Here is a 24,620-nt window from a genome sequence, read left to right as displayed (position 1 = left end):
GAGCAAACCCTAAACAATCATTTCAGTTATCACTCAGTTTTCAAGTTGAAATGGTTTCAAGTCATTCAAGCAGACAAGCAAAAAAAAAAAAAAAAAGGACTCCATACAGTACAGAGATTGATAATAAACTTTAATTTCAAGTTAAGATGGATGGCTGTGGAACATAGAAAACACACATTTCAGTATAAACATATGCATTCCAATGGAGTTCAACAGGTTGAGACCAGCTATCAGGAGTCAGTGGACGAGCATCTCAGCAGCAAAGCTTAATAAGCATTACTCAGTGAAGCCAACATACGACAGTGAATCTACACTTCACACGGGGGTTCGTGGGAAATGAAAAGTCCGTACTGCAGGTCTGCTGAAGAGTTTGTTTTCACAAGTTTTGACTCTTTAAAGGACCAGTGTGTAGGACTTAGTGGCATCTACTGGCGAGTTTGCAGACAGCAACCAACTGAATAACCTTCCCCAGAACCGGTGTTTGGTTTGTCACTTCTGGCCTACTGTACAAACATGGCAGCACAACATGACAGGCTCCATGAAAGAGAGCCTGCTCCCTATGTAGATATGAAGGGCTCATTCTAAGCTAACGACAACACAAAGATTCTCAGTTTCAGGTGACTACACACAAATGAAAACATATTTCTGAATATTAGATTTCAGTTCTGCCATCAGATCCCTCTAAAGCTTACACACTGCTCCTTTAACCTGATTTTGAGGAAGGCCTTGCCGTTACCACAGGAGTTTCTGGATGCTGAGACTTAGGATGGTGGAAGGGAACAGATTTCAAATGAAGTTGTGCATCTTTATTTTATACATTTGGTTGATGTAGCAGTTCATGTGAACTCAGGTGGACTTGTTTTTTGCAAAACTAGGTAGTTAGATCACAGAAAGACAGAAGTATCTGGAAAACCTCACGTCACATTTCACAGCACAGTAAATTCATTCTTCATTCAAAGGCAGTATGTTTCCCAGAATAATTCAACGGGTGCACAGGTGTGTGTGTGTGTGTGTGTGTGTGTGTGTGTGTGTGAGAGAGAGGGGTTTGAAGAGGAAGGTGGGTGGGTCACTTCGCCCTTGGCCACTTGGCATGTTTACCCCTTGGCCTGTTCTAGGACCTATTACAGTGTATCGCAGCCCTAGATGAAGGATGAGGGCTGGTGGTCACCCTGTTTTAAACAGCCAAACCCTACAAGAGTGTCATGGTTTTGACTTTGATGGACAGTTTGTGTTTCATTATGATCTAAATGCCTCATGAAAGGCCTTATAACCCTGAAAAAAGGTGAGATTCCTTGGGGCCACATGAAATACCTTTCAGTACAACATGAAAACGATTATGGTAAATGTATTAAACATCAGCACAATATATTGGCTATCAGCAGCTTTAATAAGAAAAACGAGAAGTTCCGGCCTTCAAAAACCGTTGGTAAAATCTTACAACATGCCCATCACGATTACAGTAAATGGTGCTGAGTAAGTTCGAGTGCATCCTCAGAGAAGTATGTATTACACCTGGGTAGATGATAAACAAGTCAAACCCACACCCACAAATAAACTTGACAATGTTTATTAGCAATACTTGAAGAAAGTTAGAATTTTTGTTAAATCTTATATTGAGTTCTTTTTGTCATTTTATTATTTTACCTCTTAACATGAACCGCACAAGATAGACCCACGAGGATAGATGTCTAGAAAATGTTTAGCACGAGTGCACTGACTTGTTGTTCTTTTTTTGTTTTTTTAAATCTTTTATAAGTTCATTTATTAATGGCCTGCTTAAAGGCACTGCCACAATACAGGGGGGTGGGGGAAAAGCTACTGTCCATCACTCGCACAAGACAGTCCATTCTAGTGTGTAGTATACAGGTTGGGGGGTGTTAGTGGGTGGGGTTGCTATAGGTAAATCTCATAGAAATCGTCCAGCTCCTCGTGAAACAAGTCCCATTCATCCTCTGAATCTGTCACCTCGTCGTCGGTTCCTGCGGCGAGCAGCATGAGGAGCATCTCGCTCAGCTCAAACGTCACCATCTCCTCGTCCTCGTTGTCAAAGGAGTCAGTGCTTTCCCGCTCGTCAAAGATGTCCCACAGCGGTGTTCGCCTTGAGTTCTGGAGGGAAAAGGTAAAGAGTTTTATCTTCAAACAAGAATGTATTCTCGGGAAAACAGCTTCATGTGACACAGTGTGGGGTACATGTAAGATCCACAGTCACAGATACCCGATCTAGCCATTTGCTTCAATATCACACAGATATCCGACATCTGTGTTGAAGCATTCCTAATGGAGGGCAGTGCAATTCCAGTCTGTTGGCTGCTCTAACGCTCTCTGCTCTGGTACGATCTCCTCTACTGCTGCTTATTTCGATTGACTCTTCAGCTGACGGCGCTGTCAGCAGCCCACTGGGAGAAATGCTCTGTGGTTACAATTACAAATCTTCACATGCTTCAGCCTACAGATGTCCTCAAACCCATTTCACTCAGGAAATTCATTAACACGGCCCCATCATGCAGTCACTCAACACACTGGATGAACACAGAACCTTTTTAACAAGGTAGTGTGTTCAGGATGTGGGTATACTGGCCACACCAACAACATCCAGCAGAGGGTGCTACAGTTGAGGTGGTGCTGTTATTAGTAGAGTAAGAGCAGAGTAGTGGCTTTGACACTGGTGACATGTACTGCTACCAAGAACACTTTGGTGATTATGACAATACAATCTGTGACAATCGAATGTACAGTACTTTTAGGAGTACTTTCTGGTGAAATGACAACATTCTGGGAGCGAGTGTGAGCTCTTACCCGGTTCCTGCTGTTGGATCCAGTCTGTCTTCGCTGGGGTTGAGCCTCCTCCAGCCGTCCATCAGGAAAGGCGTGCTTGTAGAAGCAATTTGAGCCGAAAGGGCACGTTCCACGACCCTCGTCAAAGTATCGACACGGTTTACTCCTGAAGAAGACAAAGGGAAAGCAGAGAGTACACGTGGCAACTTAGATTATTTCAGTGATTCAGAAGAAAAAAAAACAGACCAGAGGCATCAGGCAACACGAATCGATCTTTGGGTGACTGATGTTTTCTAAGTGGAGCAGTTCATTTACTAAATGAAGAGCTGTTTCTACATTAAGGTCTGCACTGGACTGTTTTTTCAGCCTTGCGTCCGCCTGCTCTCTGCAGAGTTTCCCACCATTACCACCTACTCATGCAGATTCACAATTCCACTCGCCGTGATTCTGATCACATCTACCCGCAACAGCTTTCTATTGAAAATCTGTCTGCTCCATCCTGCAGGGAAAAAAATGGATTTTTAATTGCTGATACTCATCTGTTCATTGGACCAGCTTTAGAAGACCATATTTAAACAAACCGGACTGAAATAAGCTTCATTAAATGCATTTAAAAGAAAAAAGTCAAGGCTCAGTGTAAAAGGTGCAGAAAAATCTCACGGATTGCGTCCTGTTTGTCTGATTTGTTTTGTCCCACAGTAGATAGTAGCATTTGGTAGAAATCTGGCCTCAGTGCAGCTGTCAGACCGTTGTTTTGCATTGTTTTAGGATTGTGTAGTGAGTGTCTGGATGTGTATCCTCTGTGATGCCTCAGTACAGGAAATGCTCTGTGTACCCCATGCCGTCCTTGTATTTCTGGATAAGTTTCTGCTTGTCGTCCTTATCTTCCACCCAGTACTCGCTTGGGATGACAAAGTTGGATGTGATTCGACACTCTGGGCAAGATCTGCAAGAAAGAAAAAAAAAACAAGTGGTGGAAAGAATTCTACAACACTGTAGGCGGTGAAAGTACTGTTAAACATTAGTGTGTGTCATTGGGTTTGGGCCAGCGTGGCATCCTGAACATGCCATTTCAATAAGAACACAACCTGTTAACCAAAATCTATCTCCAGTACACTGCTGCTTAGCAAAGCAAGTGCACGTTTTCTTAACTGGACAGCATTCTCAGAAGTAATCACGTAGGGGAAATGTATGCGCTAAACAAGGGTCAATAAGATTTGGAGCTTGTGAAATGATTCCAAAGCCAATGCTTTTGTGTGGGGATGCCTCTGACTTTTTGTCAATGTGTAGAATGATTTGTGGATGTTGTGAAAAAATCTGGGAGTATGTCTATAAGAAGACTTCAGAGGAAAACAAACGCTGGACTTCTAACGTAAATGTGCACATTTAATTTGAGTTTTCTGCTTTTTTCTGTACTTGAAACACAAAAGCTGCTGTGTTTTGTTTCTTTAAGTTTTCGTCTTTGGTTTTCCTACAGCTCCAAACATTCCCAAACTGTTAGTTCTTCACAGTTTGACAAAGGCTGGTATACTGTAACAGATGTATAATTATATCTGAACATCATTTCTCAACCTTACAATCCTTATTTGAGTCCATGAAAAAGAGCTGAAGTGCAATTTGAAACAGAAAATTCTTGCTAAGAACTGTAGGCTGCTTTGGAATTGGAAGTATTAAAGCAGGCTGAAAAAAGTGACATGAAAAGCAACACTTATTCACTTATTCCTGGAACATGCAGACACTCTGGTGTCATAAGTCAAGCTGACCTGATCTGGACTCACTGTACCTTCCTCTCTTATATATCTCACATTACATATTTGCTTATCTTGCGCGCAGCACTGTCTGTGACCTTATCTCTGTCACGCTGGGATTCCTGGACGTATTTCACTTGTCTTCATTTTCAAATCAGGGTAGACAAGCAGTAGCAGTCTGTCCTCCCGCACACATGAGAAATGACTAAGTCCAGCAATTTCCTGCCCAGACAGTTCAGATGACTGAATACAAATGAAAACAAAATCTAAACTAATTCAGAAGGCCATAAAGGTTTTTATTGTAAGGCTTGTAGATTTAAGATAGATAAAACTGAAATATTATCAGATCATAACAGCTGTTGTAACAAAGTTTACTGTTGGAACCACTACAGATCGTAGTATTGATCTGACTTGTCCATTCATGGATTTTAACTGGCAGGGCTCTACACTAACTTTTCCACTGGTAGCACTGGTGCGACCAACTTTCTCAGTTGGTCGCACCAGCACGTGATTTTCCTATGAACTGGGCACATGCCTTGTCATTGGCACAGGTTGGGTTCACATTCAGCCCGTTTTTTTTCATCAGTGCGATCTGGGATTTGAATTGTGTGAAAGGGAGTTCCTCTTTCGCTATGTTATAGGCAGTGTTAAACTTAATGACCATTTCGTTCTCTTCTGTTGAGCGATTACTCTCATCCATCCGCTGAAAAAAAGTAGGGAGGGGCTCAGTGTTTCGGGTGATGCATTGGTCCCGACAGGTCGTCTGATTCGGCACCTTTTGCTGGCTCTACCTAACCACCAGTCTCCTCCTCTCTCTCCTTATTTAGTTTTTGGAAAAAAAAATCAGCAATAGACTGCTTCATTTTTGAGAATAGCGAAACGCTAGTCTTGGTGTCTTGAAGTTCTGTGCGCTGCGCGTGTACGCGACGGCTTATGTGCATGCGACAGCGCTGTCTCAACAGGAGAGAGTGCAGATGGAGGCGGCTGACTAAGCTAGTGAAAAAAAAAGGACGACTTTCAACCACAATGTCTAACACGGAGCAATAAAACTGATGCGCTCGCACGAACACGACCAGATGAAATTCTTACTAGCAAACTCTGAAAAAAAGGTCGCAGTCTCGAGCCCTGACTGGGTTTCTCACAGAAGATTGGCAAATCTGATAGTTGGTAAGATTGATTGTTGATTTCTGTTTAAAACATTCATGGAGAAGACATATCAGACAGTTGCTGGTTAAAGTTTCACACATTGACCAGATATTATATACCTGGTTTTTAGAGAGAACGTTTTTGGTCATTAGTTTTGATGCTCTGCATATATGAGAGAAAAATCTGCCAGAGATACAGATAGAAAATGATTTATCATTTAGCCGTAAAGCCTACAGTCCACTGGGGACACAAAGACCTAATACAAAAGTAGATATGCTAGAGAAAACCCCTAATTTCCATGTCTAAGTGACTCACTTGATGATTTTACTCTCAAACTGCTTGGCACTCCTCCATTTGCGGATGCACTTTAGACAGTAGCAGTGGCTGCAGTTGGACAGGATGCCAAAACGGCGCTCACTGGGGTTGGCCTTCTCAAACACCACTTCCATACACACACCACACATCATGTCCTTGCTGCGTTGGATGGCAAATGAAATCTCCATGTCTTTCTCATGGGCCTCGATGCATGCCTAGGAGAGGGAACAGTTAGACCAACACACCACAACCTTTTCTCCATTTAACCAGGGTTCCATTCAACGGTCGCCCTCAGACACAATATCAGAAGATATCAGCTGAGAGAATTTTAAAAAAAAAAACATTTCTTACAAATTAGCTGGTGTTTCTTTCTTGGGCTGTGCTCAGATAACAGCTGTCTGCTCATTCATTTTAAATGAGACCACTGCACTGAAGTAGTTGTGGTCTCTGTCTGCAAAAAAAGTTCAACCTGGCTGATGTTTTGCTCTAATGTGATGAAATGTCCTCTAGCCATCCACTGCACTGGCCAATCAAATAGGTGCAAGTCCATATTCAAAGTAGATGACTTCATAATGTGAATGACATTACTTCACTGGTTACCTTATTATTGGAGGATAAAACAATTATTCTCTCCAGTTGTAAACACATTCTAAACTGCTGTGCAGTGTTTTGGTGTTTTGATAGACCTTCAAACTGAGGCATACACTACTCAAACTGGAAAATTAAAGATGCACTTGTGCAAGTCACTGAGTTCTCACACATGAATTTGTAAAATACACGAATTTACTAAGCTCCAACACTAATGAATCTGTTATTCAATCTTTCAGCTCTTATTTCTTTCTCATTAGCAAAGAATGGTGTACAAAATAATGAGCTAATATCTTCTTTTGTTGTGCTGCCTTATATAATGACTGCAAACCTGAAGTCACCTGTTAACTGAGTGAGGCAGCAGGGGCACTGAAAATGAAGGGAGCAACATCAACTCTGTAACATGTCTTACGATTAGGCTACACAAGTTGCGTTCAAATTAATTCTGCCAAACACTGGTTCACTTGTTTGCTCTGAATTTTCTGAAAACATGACAGCTCTAGTAACTGAAAAAGAAAGCTCCTAAATAGGAAGCTCGAGTGTGCTCCCTTCAGTGCAATTTAATGGCACATCCACTGATGACAAGTCGATCTAATGCTAATGAAGTGCATCTTTTTCTGTCTGAAGAAGATCATTCGCTCAAAACGTCACGAGTGGATGTGCCATTAATTTGTACTGAAGGGTACAAAGTGACCTTTTTTTAATCTTTTTCCCATGTTTTCAATGCAGTATTTGTAGTGCATGGCTATTGCATCATTTGCTCTAGGAAATGAAGCAACACCCCACCACCAACACAGACCCTTGTGTGTTTTTTTAATTCCCAAATCCAGTGCTCTTTTCCTGTTTGTCATAAAAAGGTGAATGACCTGCTTTTAACACCAGATGGGTCTCAAAACTTCAATGAAATGCAACAAATCTGCTAATTAAGGTGGAAACAGTAGCTACGACATCTAGATATTCTACAGATTCCACAAACCAGAGTGCAGAATACATTGAAAACACCCAGCAGGTTGCTTCTGGAACTGTTACCTTTGTGTGCTCAGAGCGCTGGGTGTTGTCAGTGGGGTGGAGCACCTGGAGGCCGCACATGTCGCACACATCGCCGTGGAGATACGCACAGTTGATTCCATAGCGGCACTCTCCAACAGCAGCGTACGGACAGAGCTGCTTCCTCAGTTCTTTGTTATCTGGTGCTTCATCACTGTCAAACTCCTCAATGAGAGGGACAGAGTTCTCCGCCTTCACTGGCTCAGCTGCACACACACAATCCACCGCAACACAGAGAGAGGGATTTTTACATTAACATACATGTTGTGCCATGGTAAATATTCTTCCCCACCGTAACCTTTTATGTATGCAACTTATTTTTACTGTTCAGACAGGCTTCAAAGTGCAACCTTTACTTTAACAGATCATAATTTGAACTGCTCTGCATTTCCAGACCAAGTGAAACTAGATGAACCTGAACCACAATGCAAGCTACATAGCATCATTAAAGTGTCATTCATGCCTGTTGTTCACATGACTTGGCACAGACCAAAGCAAAAAACCAAAAACATTGTTTCCTTGCTGTTTTCATCATTTTGTGCTCCCACTGACATGTAACAAACAAACCAAGAATAACGAACATATATTTTCACAAGGAGGCATAACAAGTCCTTTTCACGTTTTTCTTGGTTGGATTGACCAATTGTTGTTTGAATTGTTACAAGGAAAGAACCCTAACCCCAAATTCACATCAGATGTGAGACATCAGTGGCATGTAAGCACTACAGAAGCAGTCAACTGGTTCACTCCACGTTGACTCAAACCTCCATTAGTGTCTGTCCTTAAGCAACAGCGGGAGGACAAACTGGTTGGGGAACATCAGAAATTAGATGGGAAATATAGTTTGAAAGCAGGCTTCATGAGGAGTGTACAGTAAGAAAACTGATGGAATCAAAAGAATTGTCTGGAATGGCCACAACCAACTACAGCGGCTGCGTCATGTTCCAGCTGTGACACGGTTGCCATAGCTGATCAGTTGAATTTGTGGTTCAGTGTGGACTGTCACATTTCTAAAAATGGAAGCAAGACTGTTCCATGACACAGATGAGCGAAAAAAAATCTGCTACCTTGAGAGTCTAAGATGAGTCTGCTTAGTCAGCAGTGGTACCACCATTAATGTTTGCCAAGCAATGATGGGATAACATCAAATGTGTCATTATGAAACATCTTCCCATCATTTTTAAGTTAGTAAGAGTTTGAAGTTAGGGTTATGTTCAGGTATAACACTATTAAACTTGATGTAATCAATGCTGGTCACTAGGGCTGGAAGGTACAATGGTATCTACCAAGCAATGGTACAAATGTGTCCACCAGTAGAGATTTGGCAATTCCGTTTCCTCTCTTAATCCATATTTATACACTGTCATTCACAGTGTCTACACCGCTACCCTGCTACACAGCAAGTGAGCAGGCCTGTTGATGACAATGTATGGAGTGTAGCTGATTTGGACTGTTTTCTGCTTGTCTGTATATTTCCTTCCACTCTTTTGCTGACAATGCGGATATGTCCAAAAACATGTAGCACTGATAAACACAAAAGTCATCATTACGGATGAGTTGTCGTCACATGATGTGGACAGCAGGACCATTCACCACGTTCTCACACAATGTGAGAATGACAGTTGGTGGTGTTAATACACTTCTCTTGCACATCTGTTGCTCTCACTTGGAACCTTAAAGCTTACATTTGGAAACAAAGTCAGTTTGACTGTTTTGAGACTTTTTGTTTTTTTGTTTGCATGGAAGTCCTGAACAAAAGAAGAAAATAATCAAATGTTGTCAAGTATGGTAAGGTATAGTTATTTTAAACAATTCCTCAATTGAACACACACACACACACGCCCCCACATTGCCCAACCAAACTGATCACTCACCCCGTCCACAGTATGGCTGTCCTGGAACAAACTCAGCTGCATTGACCCAGTCTTGCGCCCCTGGGACAGGTGTTGACCCACTGGGTTCTGGGTCTGATGGGCCGACCAGTGAGATGGAGGGCAGCGGGAGCGTCTGGGGGGTTGGCGGCTCCTCGTTCTTTGGCGGTTTACAGTGTTCAAATCTGAGTAAGCACACAGGAGCAGGACCAGTTACTAATGCAAGAAAGTTACAACCAGAGCAATGACCAGGAAAACATACAGCTGAAAGGACCGATCTGAATTACAAACCAAAGTTGATCACTAACAATCCAAGAACACAATCATAAGATGATAAACATGTACAACCTGGAACAGTAAGAGCAGTGACACGGCTACTAAAGTCCTAATTAGAAGGGTTCTGGACAGAAACTACTACTCCAGCGGTACATTAACTGAGCTTCGCTAGTCAATGTCACACAATCTCAGCATTCAACAGTTGGAAATGAGAACAAGGCCATATTGGCAGGCATGCAGAAGCACTGCTAGGCAAATGACTGCTAACAGCTAATCTCTTCTCTTGCTGTATTTATACAGAGTGAACATGGTGGACAGTTGTTGTTGAATGTTGATTCCGAAAGATCCTGACGACCACATAAATGGATTACTGTAATAAAATAGGAAACAGAAGGAAAATGAGCAATGGAAGAACCAAAGCAACGGATTCTGCTTGTGTAGTGACCACTTCATATCAGGCAATGTTAAAAAAAACAGTGCACTTCCAAACATTAACATGTTATTTATTTAACATGATTTTATTATGGTTTCTGACAATTTTATTCTACTAAAAGGCCAGTTTGACCTGTGCATTTTGCAGTGGATTTTGTGGGGCAGCATTTCATTATGCAGCTCCCCATCTCAAACCCAAGCCTGGCCTAACATTACATTTGTAGTTCATGGTAGCTTTAATTAAGCTTAGAACCAATATGTCTTCTGACTTTTTGGCTTATTATTTTGGCATTGATTCATCCATTCTTTCAAAGCTTTTCAAACACTGTATTAGTGCAATGTATTGTAAACTAGTGCCAAGTCTAGTTATATGTTACAATCAGAAAATCTCTTCAATATGCATTTAGGAACAGTAACTCTGAAAGGAGTGTCTGCATTATTAACTGTTTTGAAATATCCATAGAAAAATTAAGAAACTGATTAGACAGGGTGCAATTGTATTCAGTCACACCATACCATGAAATACTAAATTGCCATTTGCCCACGAGGTTCCATTTGTTTCACTTCCAATGGATGGGAAGGCCACACAAGTGAGAAGTTCATCACAGAGCAAAGCATTTCTTTTTATCTCATTTGCTACCAGAGGACCTAGTTTTGGCAGACAGGTTTCAATGTCAGCAAGTCCATCCATTCTTACCAAGCTGAATTAAAGCTTCCAGCATTCACTCATGGCAAGAAACAGTTAGATCCTGTTGACAAAGAGAACACCAGTTCTCCGTCAAAAGTACAGTGTTTTGGAGAAGTGTCCCCGTAGGTTTCACTGACAGTGACAGACAAAATTATATGACATTCTCTGACAAAATTATGCTGTGCTCTGAAAAATGTCTGAATCTGTTGTACCCTTTCAGTGATCCCGTAACAGATGTGGGGTATGTAACTCAGTACAGATGTAGAGTCAAGTATCTCATTACTGATGTGATTGTATTACTCACAACAGATATGGTAATGTAACTCAAAACAGATGTGGGGTCATGTAATTCTTACAGATGTGATTGCGTAACATATAATAGAGGTGGCTACCATGCTTACAATACTTAAACACATTAACTTGTGAACTGAATATTAATAGATGTGTGGTCATTTGACATCTGCGCATTTTGTATTTGAACAGAATTCAGTTAGGTTGACCTGGCCCACAAGGCAATTCAGAAATTATTTTTTTTTGGCAATAAAGGAAAACAACATAAAATAGTAGACCAACACTTCCTTCAGGGTGGAACCTGAACTCAACACGCATGTTAACAGCTACATCATATGGATGACAGGCATAATCGCGACTATCAGGAAAAGAATGGTCAATGCATAATAGCGTGCTTCCCAAAACAAATATACAAGCAATTTGTGCTGAACTGGATGAGCTACAAGGACAAACGTACTTGGGAAAGGTAATGCTCTTTGGAAGAGTTTGTGCCCAACAAGCAGTTAGGCAGACAATGTTCTCTGCCCTTTTCAAATATTCCTCATTTGGTATGAACCACTTGCACTTTTCTGATGTTACAGCTAGCTCTTCCTCTCTCCCACTGTTATGCTGCCATTCCCTGAACAACACATATATGTTCAAGGACAGTGCCCATCCACACTGTTCAAGGATGGTGGTGATATCTGGTGCCCTGTCACTGGCTGACAAAGTCAAATGGTCAGTCAGAGACTCAAGAAAGGTGTCCCTGTTTATGTTTTTATAAGAAGAGTCGCTGTACCTGTTATTATTGCTGACTGACCTCTCTGTCTGATACATCTGGGAAAAGCATCCAGGTCAGTTGAACTCAGACTTGAATTGTTTACAATTTCATATGATTACCATATAACCTATTGACACTGCAGCAACAGGAAATGAAAACTGTAATAAACACAGCTTCTTCATTGTTATGGGAGAATGACTGATTGAAGCTCATTCATGTATTTCTAAGTAAAAATAGATTCAAATTGTAAGTCCTCAGTGTAAAATTATTAAACACATAGACAAACACCAGCCACTGCACTGTGCAATGACCATGTCCTTTTGTAGTGCAGAGAGACTGAAATCTATGGACGCAGAGGACAAAAAGAACTCTGATACTGAGCTTGATCTTCAGTATGTTCAGTTTGTGCAGACCAGTAGAAATGTTTTTTTTTTGTTTTTTTTGATAAAGCCTCTGTCAAAGACAGGAACTTGGACACTTCTTCAACTCTTCATTCTAGTGCTTCCAGTTGAAACAAATATTTTGGTTCTCTTTCTTCCCCTGTAAATAATAAGCATGTCACTGGAATGTAAACTGGCATTTCCCCTGCGGGGTCGTGCAGAGGTTTACAGATGACAGCCCAAGTTTTACTACCTGAGAGAAAGCTTGAGACAGATACAGTATTCTTCAAATGCCATGGTCAAAACATTAGGAATACAGTGTCATGTTTCAACAGAAAAAGACTGCTGTGATCACACGCATTATTTTGAATGACCCTGGCCTGAAAGATAAAGGCTTCATCAGGGGAAAATCATAATATTATAACGTGTAAATCACAATGCAGAGCTAGTCTAGAGGCTGTGTTTAGGATTAATATCTCATGTTTTTACTAATTGAGATAAAGTTTTCTGGGACTTTAACACATTCATGGTATGAAAACAGGCTATGGGCCATGGTGTTCCATGTTGAGGATAAGACATTACAAAACAAAAATGTCAAAATAACATTTATGCCATCAGTGGATGATATTAATATAATCTAACATGGTATATATATGTATTTTAAATCTGAATATTCATATTCCTCATGCTAAAGTAAATTTTCAATAAGTAACTGTATGGATGGAACAGAGTGACCAAGCAAATTGAATACCTAGAAAAGCAAGCTTGTGACCAGAAGGTCGCAAATTCCATCCCCAAGACAGCAGGATAAATCTGGGTGTGAAAGTGAGAGAGCACCCTCCGTCATTACCGCCACTAAGGAACCCTTGAGCAAAGACCTTAACCCCAACCTGGCCAGGTTCTGTCCACTCGTCCAGCAAAGCCATTCCACGACATGCGTAGACCCCACCACATAGCTGCCACATGTGTAGTGTTATTTTGGGAGTGTTAAGTAGTGTGGAGAGGGAGAGTAGCTTGGAGACGACACCGCAGTCCCATGCAGGATAGCTAATTAGTTTTCCTTGAGTGGTGACATGTGAATTTGTGTGCAATGTGTGGTTTGATAGATATGTAAGTGTTCAATTGCAGTGTCCCCAGGAGACATGTTCACGTGGTGTGCTTGTAGCTAGGAGCCTAGCCTTGCATTTAACTGTGTGAAGGGGATTTCATAGTTTAGTGGTAGCATTTTGGTGTGACATGGCAGTTATCTCTTGTTGTAACCCTCCTCCCATTTTATGAATTATTTACAGTTTTGAAAATAACAAAAAAAGGGCCTGAAGCAAAAGTTTGGGCACCCTGCATGGCCTACGCATAGTAACACCCCCTTTAGCAAGTATCACAGTTTGTGAATGTTTTTTGTAGTCAGCTAGGGGTCTGGGGCGGCACGGTGGCGCAGCAGGTAGTGCGTGTGCCTCACAGCAAGGAGGTCTCTGGTTCAATCCCCGGGTCGGGCTTTCTGTGTGAAATTTGCATGTTCTTCCCATGCATGCGTGGGTTCTCTCTGGGCACTCCGGCTTCCTCCCACAGACCAAAAACATGCTCATTAGGTTAATTGGTGACTCAAATAATTGTCCTTAGGTGTGAGTGTGAATGGTCTGTCTATGTTGCCCTGCAATCGGCTGGCGACCGATTCAGGGTGTACCCCGCCTCTCGCCCATTGATAGGCTCCAGCCCCCCGCAACCCCGAAAGGGATATGCAGGTATAGAAGATGAATGAATGAGCTAGGGGTCTGATTGCTGTTGCCATATCCTCCTTAAATTCGCAACAACTCGCACAATGTCCAGTTGGAAATGTCATGGTGTGTGTGGATGTGTGGATTGGCATTCATCCCACGCATGTGGTCTAAGTGGACAGCAATCTTACAAGTTTTTCTTTCTGCAAAAAGTAGGTGCTTGTGTGACTGTCCAATCAACAATTGCATCACTTCTGGGACAGAAAGTGCATCCTCACCCTCAGCAGTTCCATGTGGATGAATTCAAAATGAGACAATGTCAAAATGGTTGAATGCAATTGGACATATCCAGACAAAGGCATGATATTACTTTTCAGCATCTACTTTGGGTCTGCAAAATTCCAAGATCCTGAACAGTTACTATGATCAATGGAAAAAGGTTAAATTTAAGTTATTTGTGTGTGCATGTTTCTCTGTCAAAAGTTAAAAGATGAATAAATTAGAAAGGCTTCAAATGTTTTCAGGATTTCATTATTTGAAGCAATTTGTTGAAGTGGATGACAAGTAATAGTACTGGTATTGTACTAGAACAGTAATAGTGGCAGCAACAGAAGTAATACAATAATGGCAGCTCTAGTTCTAACAGTAGTACTGGAAGCAGTAGACACTGACAGGCTAAACTGTTCAAAAGAATAACAGTGGCAATTTAGCTGAAAGATCAAAGAATAACAGGGAGCACTGTATTTGCTCAAATAAAAAATGGTAGTCAAAAAAAACTGGGTCTCAAATAATGGTGAACATGAGCAAACAGGAGCCGGGTCTCTAATAGAGGCCAGGGGAAAAAACAAGGGTGGCTGTCATATTATGCACATGCAAACTAAGCATAATGTTTATTTTCATTGCTTTACTTTCAGAAATTCAACAATATAATCACGCTGTTTTGAACACCTTGTTGGTCTGGATTACTCATCTAAAGTGTTCGTGTCTGATTTCAGTCACTGCGGGTGTGTGTCTATGCCTGAGTCAAACTGTATTTTGTAGTAATGTATAAGTACCACACGATGGCAGTAGCCACATTTCAAGTACCATGCGGAATTCTTGCACGGGAATGAATTTTCTACAACACAATAACTGCATGTTTCACGATAAAAGCCTTGTTAAGAAAATAAGGGTTTGTGTTCACTGAAATGCTACAAGGCAGTTAATTTAAAACAGATACGTGAAGCATTGAGTTTGTGTCAACAGTATAATGCAGTAACTTTATCAGGGCAAACAGGAACAGATCAGAAGGAGGCTTTATCCTAAAACATGACCAATTACATTTATCATAGAGAGGGACTTAGAAATAAAGGCCTGCCTCTGATAAAAGCCTGCTTCAAACAAAGGCCTATTACCTTCAGCAACTGAGGTGAAAAAAGAAAAAAGGCACTGGTCACTTTTTGGGGAAACATGGATGTTTACCATATACCATAACGTTGAACCAGGTACAGTTACAAAAAATAAGTACATGAGAGTGTGTGAGTGCTTTACTAAAGGATCGTCAGTATTATACTGTATATTCTTCATATAAATGGCTGCACAAGTCTAAAGAAAGACAGCTGTATCTCCTGGTTTCTGTTTATGATATAAGCTCTTACAGGACATCCTGGTTATTTAGGATTTGTGCCACTCTTGAATGCTTCGACGTACCACTTTCTGTTGTACTTTTCATACACTAATATCACATATAATAATAAAAAATAGAATACTATTACTATAATACTATAAAAGGCTACATATTTTAAGTTATAGATAGATAGATAGATAGATAGATAGATAGATAGATAGATAGATAGATAGATAGATAGATACTCTAAAATGTTCTCTTACAATGCCAAATGAATGAAAAGGGGTAAAATGATGTTTGGAGTGGAGTATCCCTTTTATTTTTGTAATACTGTAATATAATACCATGACCCATGAGAGAAATGTTAAATCATATCCCCCACCGGGCAGGGCAAATGCTCAAAGTGTAGACTCATTTTCCTAAATTTAATTAAAATGCAGCTAAATGCAAAATATGTAAAAAGGTGGTTGCGTGTAAATGGGATAACATCAGCGACCTCATGAAACAATTACAAATACAGCATTCCATAAATTTGAAGCAGTGACATGACTTTTCATGTCATGTCTATTTTTTGCACCAAATTAAGGAGAATAGTATCAACAAGATTATTGCCAAGTATTGGTATTGTTAAGGAGTACCAGTATGAATATCACTATCAATAAAATCATAACGATGCCCATTCCTAGCCTCAATATAAATAAAAAGTGAACTCCATAGTTACAATACAGCACGACTAACAGGTCATGTTAGTAGTGTACACAGCCATACAAAAAGGGAAGACCTGAGCTAGCCCTCCTCCAGCCTCCTCAATGATGATGAGCTCTATCAGACCATGCCCTTAACCAGTCTGTTCCCAGAAAGCCACTGGAGCACTGGATGAGTGGGGAGGGAGTTATGCATAAATAAAATGAGAGGAGGGTGCTGTAGCAGAGGGAACCTGGAGAACACAGCAACAGCATGGGGGGTGGGGGGGGCAGCTCAGAGAAAGAGAGCAGGATGGGAACAGAGAGCATTATGCAATTGCCATGCAGGCTGCAGTGCACTCTGTCTGGCCCTGGGGGCTGCAGAAGAGAGAGGGAGGGAGCAAGACAGACACAGAGTGAGAGAGCGAGACAGAGCTCGTCACAATAGACAGAGCCCAGGGAATTCAACCATAATAAACCCCCACAGCGAGAGCCTTTCTCTGGACTCTTAATACAGGGTGCACAGCCCCACGGGGTCACAGAAATAATGAGGACACCCTCCTTACTGCAGCTCCATCACAAGGATGGAGGAATGTGACTTCACACAACAACAATAACAACAACAGCTCGGTGCTATATACACTCAAGGCTTCCTACAGGCAATAGGCTGACTACTCAAGAATAATGATGAAGTATGTGTGTAACTACTAATGTGTTCTGCTGCTGTTGGGGTGGTCCTCCGAGTGCCTTGGTAACTATGGGGATGTTCCTGAAGCCAGACATGGAAGCAGACACCGTCTGCACTGACTGACTGCGGCTGTCTGAGTACACTCAAGCTTGACAACAGACTGGGAGCCTAATCTGCTTCTCAAAAGGACCATATCACTGCACATTTGAGCCCATTTACGCTGAATACAAAATGCTGACCATATTCAAAGCATCCTGCAGTGTTTTAGATTAGTGTTTTAGAGCTTGAATAGATAAAAGTCACTTCTGTTTGGCAATTGATCATCATTAATTAACACTGTGTCTGCTTTGACTTTGCTACGTGACAATGCAGTTGAGACTTTTCAAATCAGCACTCTGCACATATGTAACAATAATATAGCTGACAATTTCAAAAAATCCATCACCCAAATAAAGATAAGTTTTAGTAAAATGATTGTTAGAGTGCAGTTAAATGAATAGAAAGCTGTGGGATAAGCTGTCAAAATAAAAAGCTTGCTTGATGACGATTACACACAGAAATTAATCGAAATATGATGTATTCTAAAACAGCGTTGAAATAATGCTGATGCCTGAGCCTGAACGTGTTAATCAGAGAGAATCTATCTTCATATGCTGTTGGACAAGACTAATTAAGCTACAGAAGATGTGTTGAGAATGTACTGTGGACAATCTTTAACAATTGAGAGGCTGATGTAATTGAACATTCTGTCATTTGAAAACATTAAGCTATTTATTAAAATGTTAAGTTAGAATAATGTTTATAATCAGTGGGGAAGATGAAATTCATAGTTAGCCAAGTCTGAAGTTTCTACAACTTATTCTTCATAAAAAAGAGAAATGAACGGAACAAAAACCCAAGCCAAAAATGTAATACTACAACATGCTTTCAAAAGGGTTTGCAGTAAATAGCCGAAATGATTAGTCCATGATCATTTAGTTGATCAACATTTATGTGATAGGCAATCATTATGATAACTGATTAGACGAACAATCTTTTAAGCAGAAATTCATTGGTTCCAACTTGTCAAACGTGAATATCTGCTAGTTTTCTTCATCTTCCACGACAGTAAACTGAACATTTTTGGCTTTTAGATGGTTATTGTGTGTTCAGTCCAGACGCAAAGCGAATTCTTCACGTGGCAAAGTGATGGCAAAGATGCGAATTTGGACAACAGGAACGACAACAGGAATGAAATTAGAAACACAAATACTCAAAATTCACATCATTTGCATAAAGCATTTGCGTGTGTCACAGGGCTTTGCTGAGAGCTCTGTTTGGGGAGGACCAGGTGGAGCGGACTAATCGTCGAACGACAGCTGCTGTGCCAGGGAGCTCTGGAGGGGAGAGCCGCTGGCAGAGTCGGAGCTTCTGGAGACAGAAACACCTGGAGTCACACAGGATTCTCTTCTGATCTGAAGTCATTTACCAGCAGGAGGAGAGCTCACAGCTTACAAATTTCTGGGATTAAAAAAGTGGATTTCTATTCGCCCTCACTTCTCAACCTCTCTGCAGCAGCAGGGAGCCGCCTATGCGCCGACCTCGACAGTTGGGTGTTTGTAATTAGTCTCTCTGTCCATGTCAACTGCTGGTTGGGGGGGGGGGGGGGGGGGGGGGGTGTACTTTACTTCGTGGAGGTACAGACAGGAGAGGAGAAAAGAAGAGGGACTGCAGAGGGACAGAAAGAACCAGGGTCTCTGGTAAGAAGAGTTCAGGCAGAGGCTGCAGAGAGTATGTGCACACACACACTCCACGCCTGCTGACGCTTGTGAGCTTGCGGCTAATGTACAGGTATTGTGACTTTGGGGCGAATAAAAAACTAATGGTCCTGGGTGCCAAACTTGGACAAGTACCACAAGGCAAAGATTGGCTTTGCGTTTGGTCTGATCACACTGTAAGTCAGAAATACCAAGACGCTCAAATATTTTAACTTGGATCCTATATGTTCTAATAATTGGTATGGTATAATTGTAATGCGCGATATTCGCCATTTTCAGACACCTAAAGTAACAAATGGTGATGACAACATTTGTAGATTTATTTGTAATGAATAAATTGTCGCGGCCAAACGTTTCCATTCATCATATTCAGACACACACCAGATTCATGTATATGTTATAGGCAAGATTTTGAGAAAACACAACAGCAACTTGGCCCATAAGAATACTCTCATGTTCAATCAGCTACTAGAATTGTTGTCATTTTCATCTAAACAAAGGACAGCCTGAAGGAAGCTGCTGAGCATACACTAATTCCACAAACACTAAAGACAAACCTTCAAAGATATATTTTAGAACAAGACATTTTCATTCAGCAGAGCAATGCTGTAATGCCACAGACGAGTGCCTCTAGTTCATTGGGCCTATATGCAACAGCCACAGACACAGAACAACATGTTGACATGACGAAGCAGCAGTTTCAGGTGTCAGATCCACTTGAGGAGCAGGCAGTAACACTTCTGAGAAGCCCAACCCGCAAAGCTGCTGTGCTGTCATTTGGATAAGAGCACGGCCAGTTTTAGAAAGGAGTTATAATGGCCCTCAACTGACAACTGGGACCACTTTTACAGACTGTGGCAGCTGACTGTGAACGTGTCAGTTCAGTTCAAACATTCAAGCCTTTTTATTTACATCCACATTGGACTACTGGTTAAAATGGATGATTTCAGTAGTGTCTTTACCTGCACCGGTCCCCAAACACACAGTTTCCCATCTGAAAGAACTTGCAAATCATGGCTGCAGGTTTGCTGTTGGTCAGATCATGGGAATATCGACAATTGTCTCCTTCTTTGCAAAGACCATGCATGAAATATCTGCAAATGAAAAATAAAAACAAAGATCTCTCATTACACCAGAGCTTGAACAGAAAACAAATTATTTAGTAGTAGTGGTAGTAGTAGTAGTTAAGTTTAAGGTTGGTAAAAACATCAATCTTATCTTAGCACGGTCACAATAAGCAGTTTTCCTCATAACGTTAGCTGATGGAGTCTGTTTGAGGCATTTAACAAGTGCCATGACTGAACTCACCAACCAACATAACTCGATGTTTTAACGCTGCTTAACGTTAGTTACGAGGTGAAAGTGTACTGAATGCCTTTAAACACAAGCGTTTGAGGATTGTATCACTTAGTTGTTTTACAGTAATTTGCGTAGCATAACATTAACTGTTATAGCATGACATTAATCTAAACCGAGTTCCTCGTTGAAAACGTAGCTAGCACTCTGGCGGCTAACCCACCACACCAGGCTGCTCTGTGACCGTAACACAGCGAACATAACAACAGAGTAGTCTAACGTTAGTAACGTTACAGCTAACTGTTAGCTAGCTAACAGCTGAGCGAAGCCTCCGAAGACGCTGTTGTCAGTCGTTCGCCAGCCATCGTATCAATGCTGTTCTAATTTCAAACCACGTAGGATATAACCTTTTTCAAAATTTCAGTCCTCGTTAGTCTTGTCTTACCTGCACGTTACGTGTTTGGTCCAACCTCCTGTTACTGGTGAAGTCGCCGTAGACGCTACAGCTGCCTCCGCCATTGCTGTTTATGTTGAGAAGCTACAGCCGGATGTTCCGGACAGCTCCGCTCCATCTCGGCCTCTGTCGCATATGTACGGGCCAAGACGGAGTTTACCGAAAACCTCCCGTCGGGTACTGTCCGCACCGCGGCGCCATTGTTATTCCTAATGAACGTCAAGCTGAGTTATACAGAACGTCTCTTTAAAATCAATGTTTTTGGTATACATGAAAACACAAAAACGTCTCCTTGCTTATGAAAATCTGCGTCAGTCCGAAAAAGCATAATTGGTATTGGTATTGTATCTTAAAAAAAAAAAAAAAAAAATCGAAACCAACTGTTTTTCATTTGTCAGTTTCAACAAGCTCTATTTTCCATTTTGTCAGTTTTAAGCATTTAAGCAATCTGTAGAATATACAGTGGTTTGTGACTTCTTATTTAACTTCTTTAATTATCTTTTTTTTTTTTTTTTTTTTTTTTTTTGCCATAAATCAAAGCAGTGACAGAGATACTGGGAAGTTAAGACATCTGAAAGTATGTCTTCTGAGTATGTCAGAGCTTTGTGAAGTGTGTGAAGTGTGGAGTGTTATATTATATAACACTCCACAGAAACCCCATGCAGCAGATTCTCCTCATCTGGAAGCTGCCACTCTGAAAATGTAAGCTGAAGCTGCCAGAGACTTTACTATGTATAGTATGGACAACTCAGTTGGGCTTAAAGTACATATGTGCATAGTGAGAGCAGAATAACTCAAGAATACTGCCATTCACCTATATCTACAAAGAGCTGCCATTGCCACAGAGCAGGTTAACAAAGTTAAAGGCATTCTTGAATACACCCTACAATGGAAAAGTGTTGAAGGAAGAATCAACGGTTGAGGTTTTCCCAGTCTATTTATGCTCCAGAATTGCTGTTCAAAAGTTTGGAATCACCTGCCACAAATGTTTGATTCAGTATAATCAGGCAGAGAGGATTACATTTTTCTGGTCTCTCTCTGGTTTTCTCTAAGGTTGTAAAAAATCGTCTTAACTAATACACGTTTTTCTGTATGAAGGGTTTGCAAAAAAAAAAAAAAAGAAAAAAAGAAAAAGAAAAGAAATGTTTCACAGAGAACACACCTCTGGTAATTTCAGTTCCTTGTACTTCATCTACTTGAGACACCCCACCTCCCATTCCCTCACCAGGATATCAGGTCCTTTTGTGTTTTAAATTCTGATGTCTAGACCTCTTAACATCTACATACAAAATCCTGCAGGATGTCTCTGGTGCGAACCACTCCCTAGGGAGCCGGCACCGATACCTACAGCAGACCAAAAGGTGCGAAAACACACCTTTGGGTAGGGGGCAATCCTCAGGTATATGTTTAGCTCTCCCCATGCTTGGGGTCTTTTCTTCATTCTACCACTCGTGTGATGATTGACCTTTTCTTTGCAAAGAAAATAAAAACCTTTTCAGCTGGCAGAAGTCTCTATTTCATTCTTCACCAGCAGCAGAGAATTTCCACAACAGATGCCCTTACGCAAAAGTTAAACAGAATAAAAGAAAGCATGAGTCATTGATTTTTTTTTTTTTTTTTTTTTTAAAGGAAGTTTAGTATCAAAATCTGTGCAGATTTAAAGAGGAACTGCTTTCTGTTTCAGTGCCTGTTCTTACAGTAATGCCTCTAACAGGCGTGTTGCTTTAGCAAAGCTACTCAAAATAAAAATAAAATGGTAGGCTAGGGTTGGCACTATTGGGATGAATGAATGAATATCAGCATTACACTAGGGATGAATAAATCACAGTGTAAAGGGAAAAGTTTCCAAAATATTTAGAGCCCAGTTGCACCATCACGGTTCATGACAATAATCTATGGTCACTTGTGCTTTTCTGGGACTGGAAAACAAATTCATATATCTGAGGGTATTTGGGCAAAAAATGGTTACAACAGTATTCCAATGTAACACTGTAAGGACCTGAACTAAGTGGAAGTTTTAATCATTTAATTATTCTTTCTCATTAAATGTCAATCAGATATTTGGTGTCTGAATTCTACTGTTTTATCTATATTAAAATAGCCATTATTGAAGGAAAGAAGAAAAACATCAAAATAACAGATGATTCCAAGCTTTTAAATAGCTGCCAACTTGTGATTACTCATCACATGTTATGGCTACGGTGTGTGGACTTAAATTATGATTCTCCTTACTGGTCTGATTTATCTTTTGACACACTTGGGGTACCAGTCCCCAGATTGGGAACCTTTTAACTATACTATAGTGATTTTCAGTTATTAGATCCTCAACAGTAGAAGGGCTAAAATGTGAAATTTGTCAAAGATTGGTGGGGGAGGGCAGGACATGAGGTTAAAAACAAAGGTGTTTATTTCATTGAAATCATAAATGTGAACAGCTAATGACAATTTGTCTTTTAGATTATGAGATATCTTGACTGCGAAGTGGACATTTTTTTCCTGTGGATGCCACTGCAAGAGAGATCACAGAGTGTTTAAAATCTAGTGGGTTTATCCTTTGGGAAGCATGACTGTCACATAATTGGCCCTTTTAATGTTGATAAAGGTCATGAACAAGATTAGTTTGGTGACATTTGACGAAAGTTCAGAGGGTCACAGAAAAAAGAGTCAGAATTCACCCTATTTTTGAAATAAAATGATTAGTCAACCTTTTAAATGTGGCCTTTCAAATCTACACCCGGAGGATAGAAACTCAAATTCTCCAAATACAGGATGAATAGGACATTGTAAAATATCTTGGGCCTTTGAAGTTTTTCTCTCATAGCTAATCTCTACAAACAGCTGCAAATGAATGCAAAATGTGTGGGCAAGGGACAAGATCTTGGTATCAGAAGTGTTCTGGTTTCCGTTTGTAGGCCAAATAGACCAATCACATTTGAGCATGCTTTGATTGCATGCAGGTAAACAGTCCTGTGGAGAGCAGAAGAGGTGAGATACGTTTGTCAAAATGCTGTCCCTGAACCCAAATTTACATTTTTATTAGCTTTTCTCTTATTTATATGCATTTGTGTGCAGATATGTGTTTATAGAGATTAGTCAAAATGCCAAGCTGTCAAGTTTGAAAGTCAAGTTTTTAATCGGACTATAAACAATGACCAGCGTAATGGAAGAGAAAGTCTTGGCCTGGTTATACAGTATCTGTTGTCTAGATATCTGCTTGCAACAGCAGAAGCCCTGTAACATAGGCCATTGCCCTAAGAGACTACATTGTCATCAGGATGATAACAAATGGATTCTGAGATTGTCCAACAGAAGATGTGGGACAGATCAGGCAGTTCAAAACCAATGATCTGACTAGCTAATTTGTAACAATTCTCCTTATTCATAAAAAAAAACCTAAGGGGAAAAGTTACTACACACTATCCTCAGGTCATGGGCGGATTGGACGTGTGTTAGTTAGGCCACCCCCAGAGACTGATCAAACAGGTTCTACTCATATATTAAAGTACAGACATGAACCATTATATATTGCAACCTGTTCTTGCTTCTTGTTCCTGTTCCTGTTCTTGTTTTTAACAATTCGCCGCTGTGTTGTCATTGAATGTTAGCTTTTTATAGATTATAATACCCATTTGTAACACTGAACCTGTTCAATGGTCTGATCCTTAATGGCTGTCTGGATAGGTGTACAGGGCTTTCATCTAAAGTCTACAGACATATCTTTAGTGTTCGTGACATTAAATGTTATTTGTTGTGAATCTAGTGTTCTTCACCTTGGAGGATTTTTGGAAGAGAATCCTCACCCCTTGTGAAGCTCTAATTCTTAATTAATTCTTAATTAAATCTAATTTTATTTTTTATTTTTTATTTAAAATTCCCACTTTTTATATTAATCTATCTGCTTTATTGATGCTGCTGTAATTTGGAATTTCCCCTCGTGGGACTAATAAAGGAATATTGAATTGAATTGAATTGAACTGAATTGAATTGAATTGAATTCATTGAATTCCTGCAAATGTATTGCTCCGCAAGAGAGAAGATTCAGAAAATACATTGTAATGATGACTCATCCATCATTAGTCATTGCTCTGCCCTATGGTTCTGATTGGG

General features: G+C 40.6%; 1 protein-coding gene across 1 annotated transcript; it reads right to left on the bottom strand.

Moving 5' to 3' along the window:
* Positions 1–113: 113 nt before the first annotated feature.
* On the bottom strand, positions 114–20,644 carry mkrn1 (makorin, ring finger protein, 1). Its single transcript, XM_076721765.1, has 8 exons — positions 20,505–20,644; positions 19,726–19,857; positions 9,494–9,675; positions 7,602–7,825; positions 5,985–6,199; positions 3,611–3,721; positions 2,797–2,941; positions 114–2,106 (listed from the first exon to the last, which is right to left on the bottom strand). The coding sequence occupies exons 1-8, from the start codon at positions 20,576–20,578 to the stop codon at positions 1,894–1,896; spliced, it is 1,296 nt and encodes a 431-aa protein (XP_076577880.1). The 5' UTR covers positions 20,579–20,644; the 3' UTR covers positions 114–1,893.
* Between the last annotated feature and the right edge of the window lie 3,976 nt (positions 20,645–24,620).

Source organism: Chaetodon auriga, chromosome 22, assembly GCF_051107435.1.
Source record: "Chaetodon auriga isolate fChaAug3 chromosome 22, fChaAug3.hap1, whole genome shotgun sequence".
Lineage (NCBI taxonomy): Eukaryota > Metazoa > Chordata > Actinopteri > Chaetodontiformes > Chaetodontidae > Chaetodon > Chaetodon auriga.
This window is presented reverse-complemented; position numbering and strand designations above follow the sequence as displayed.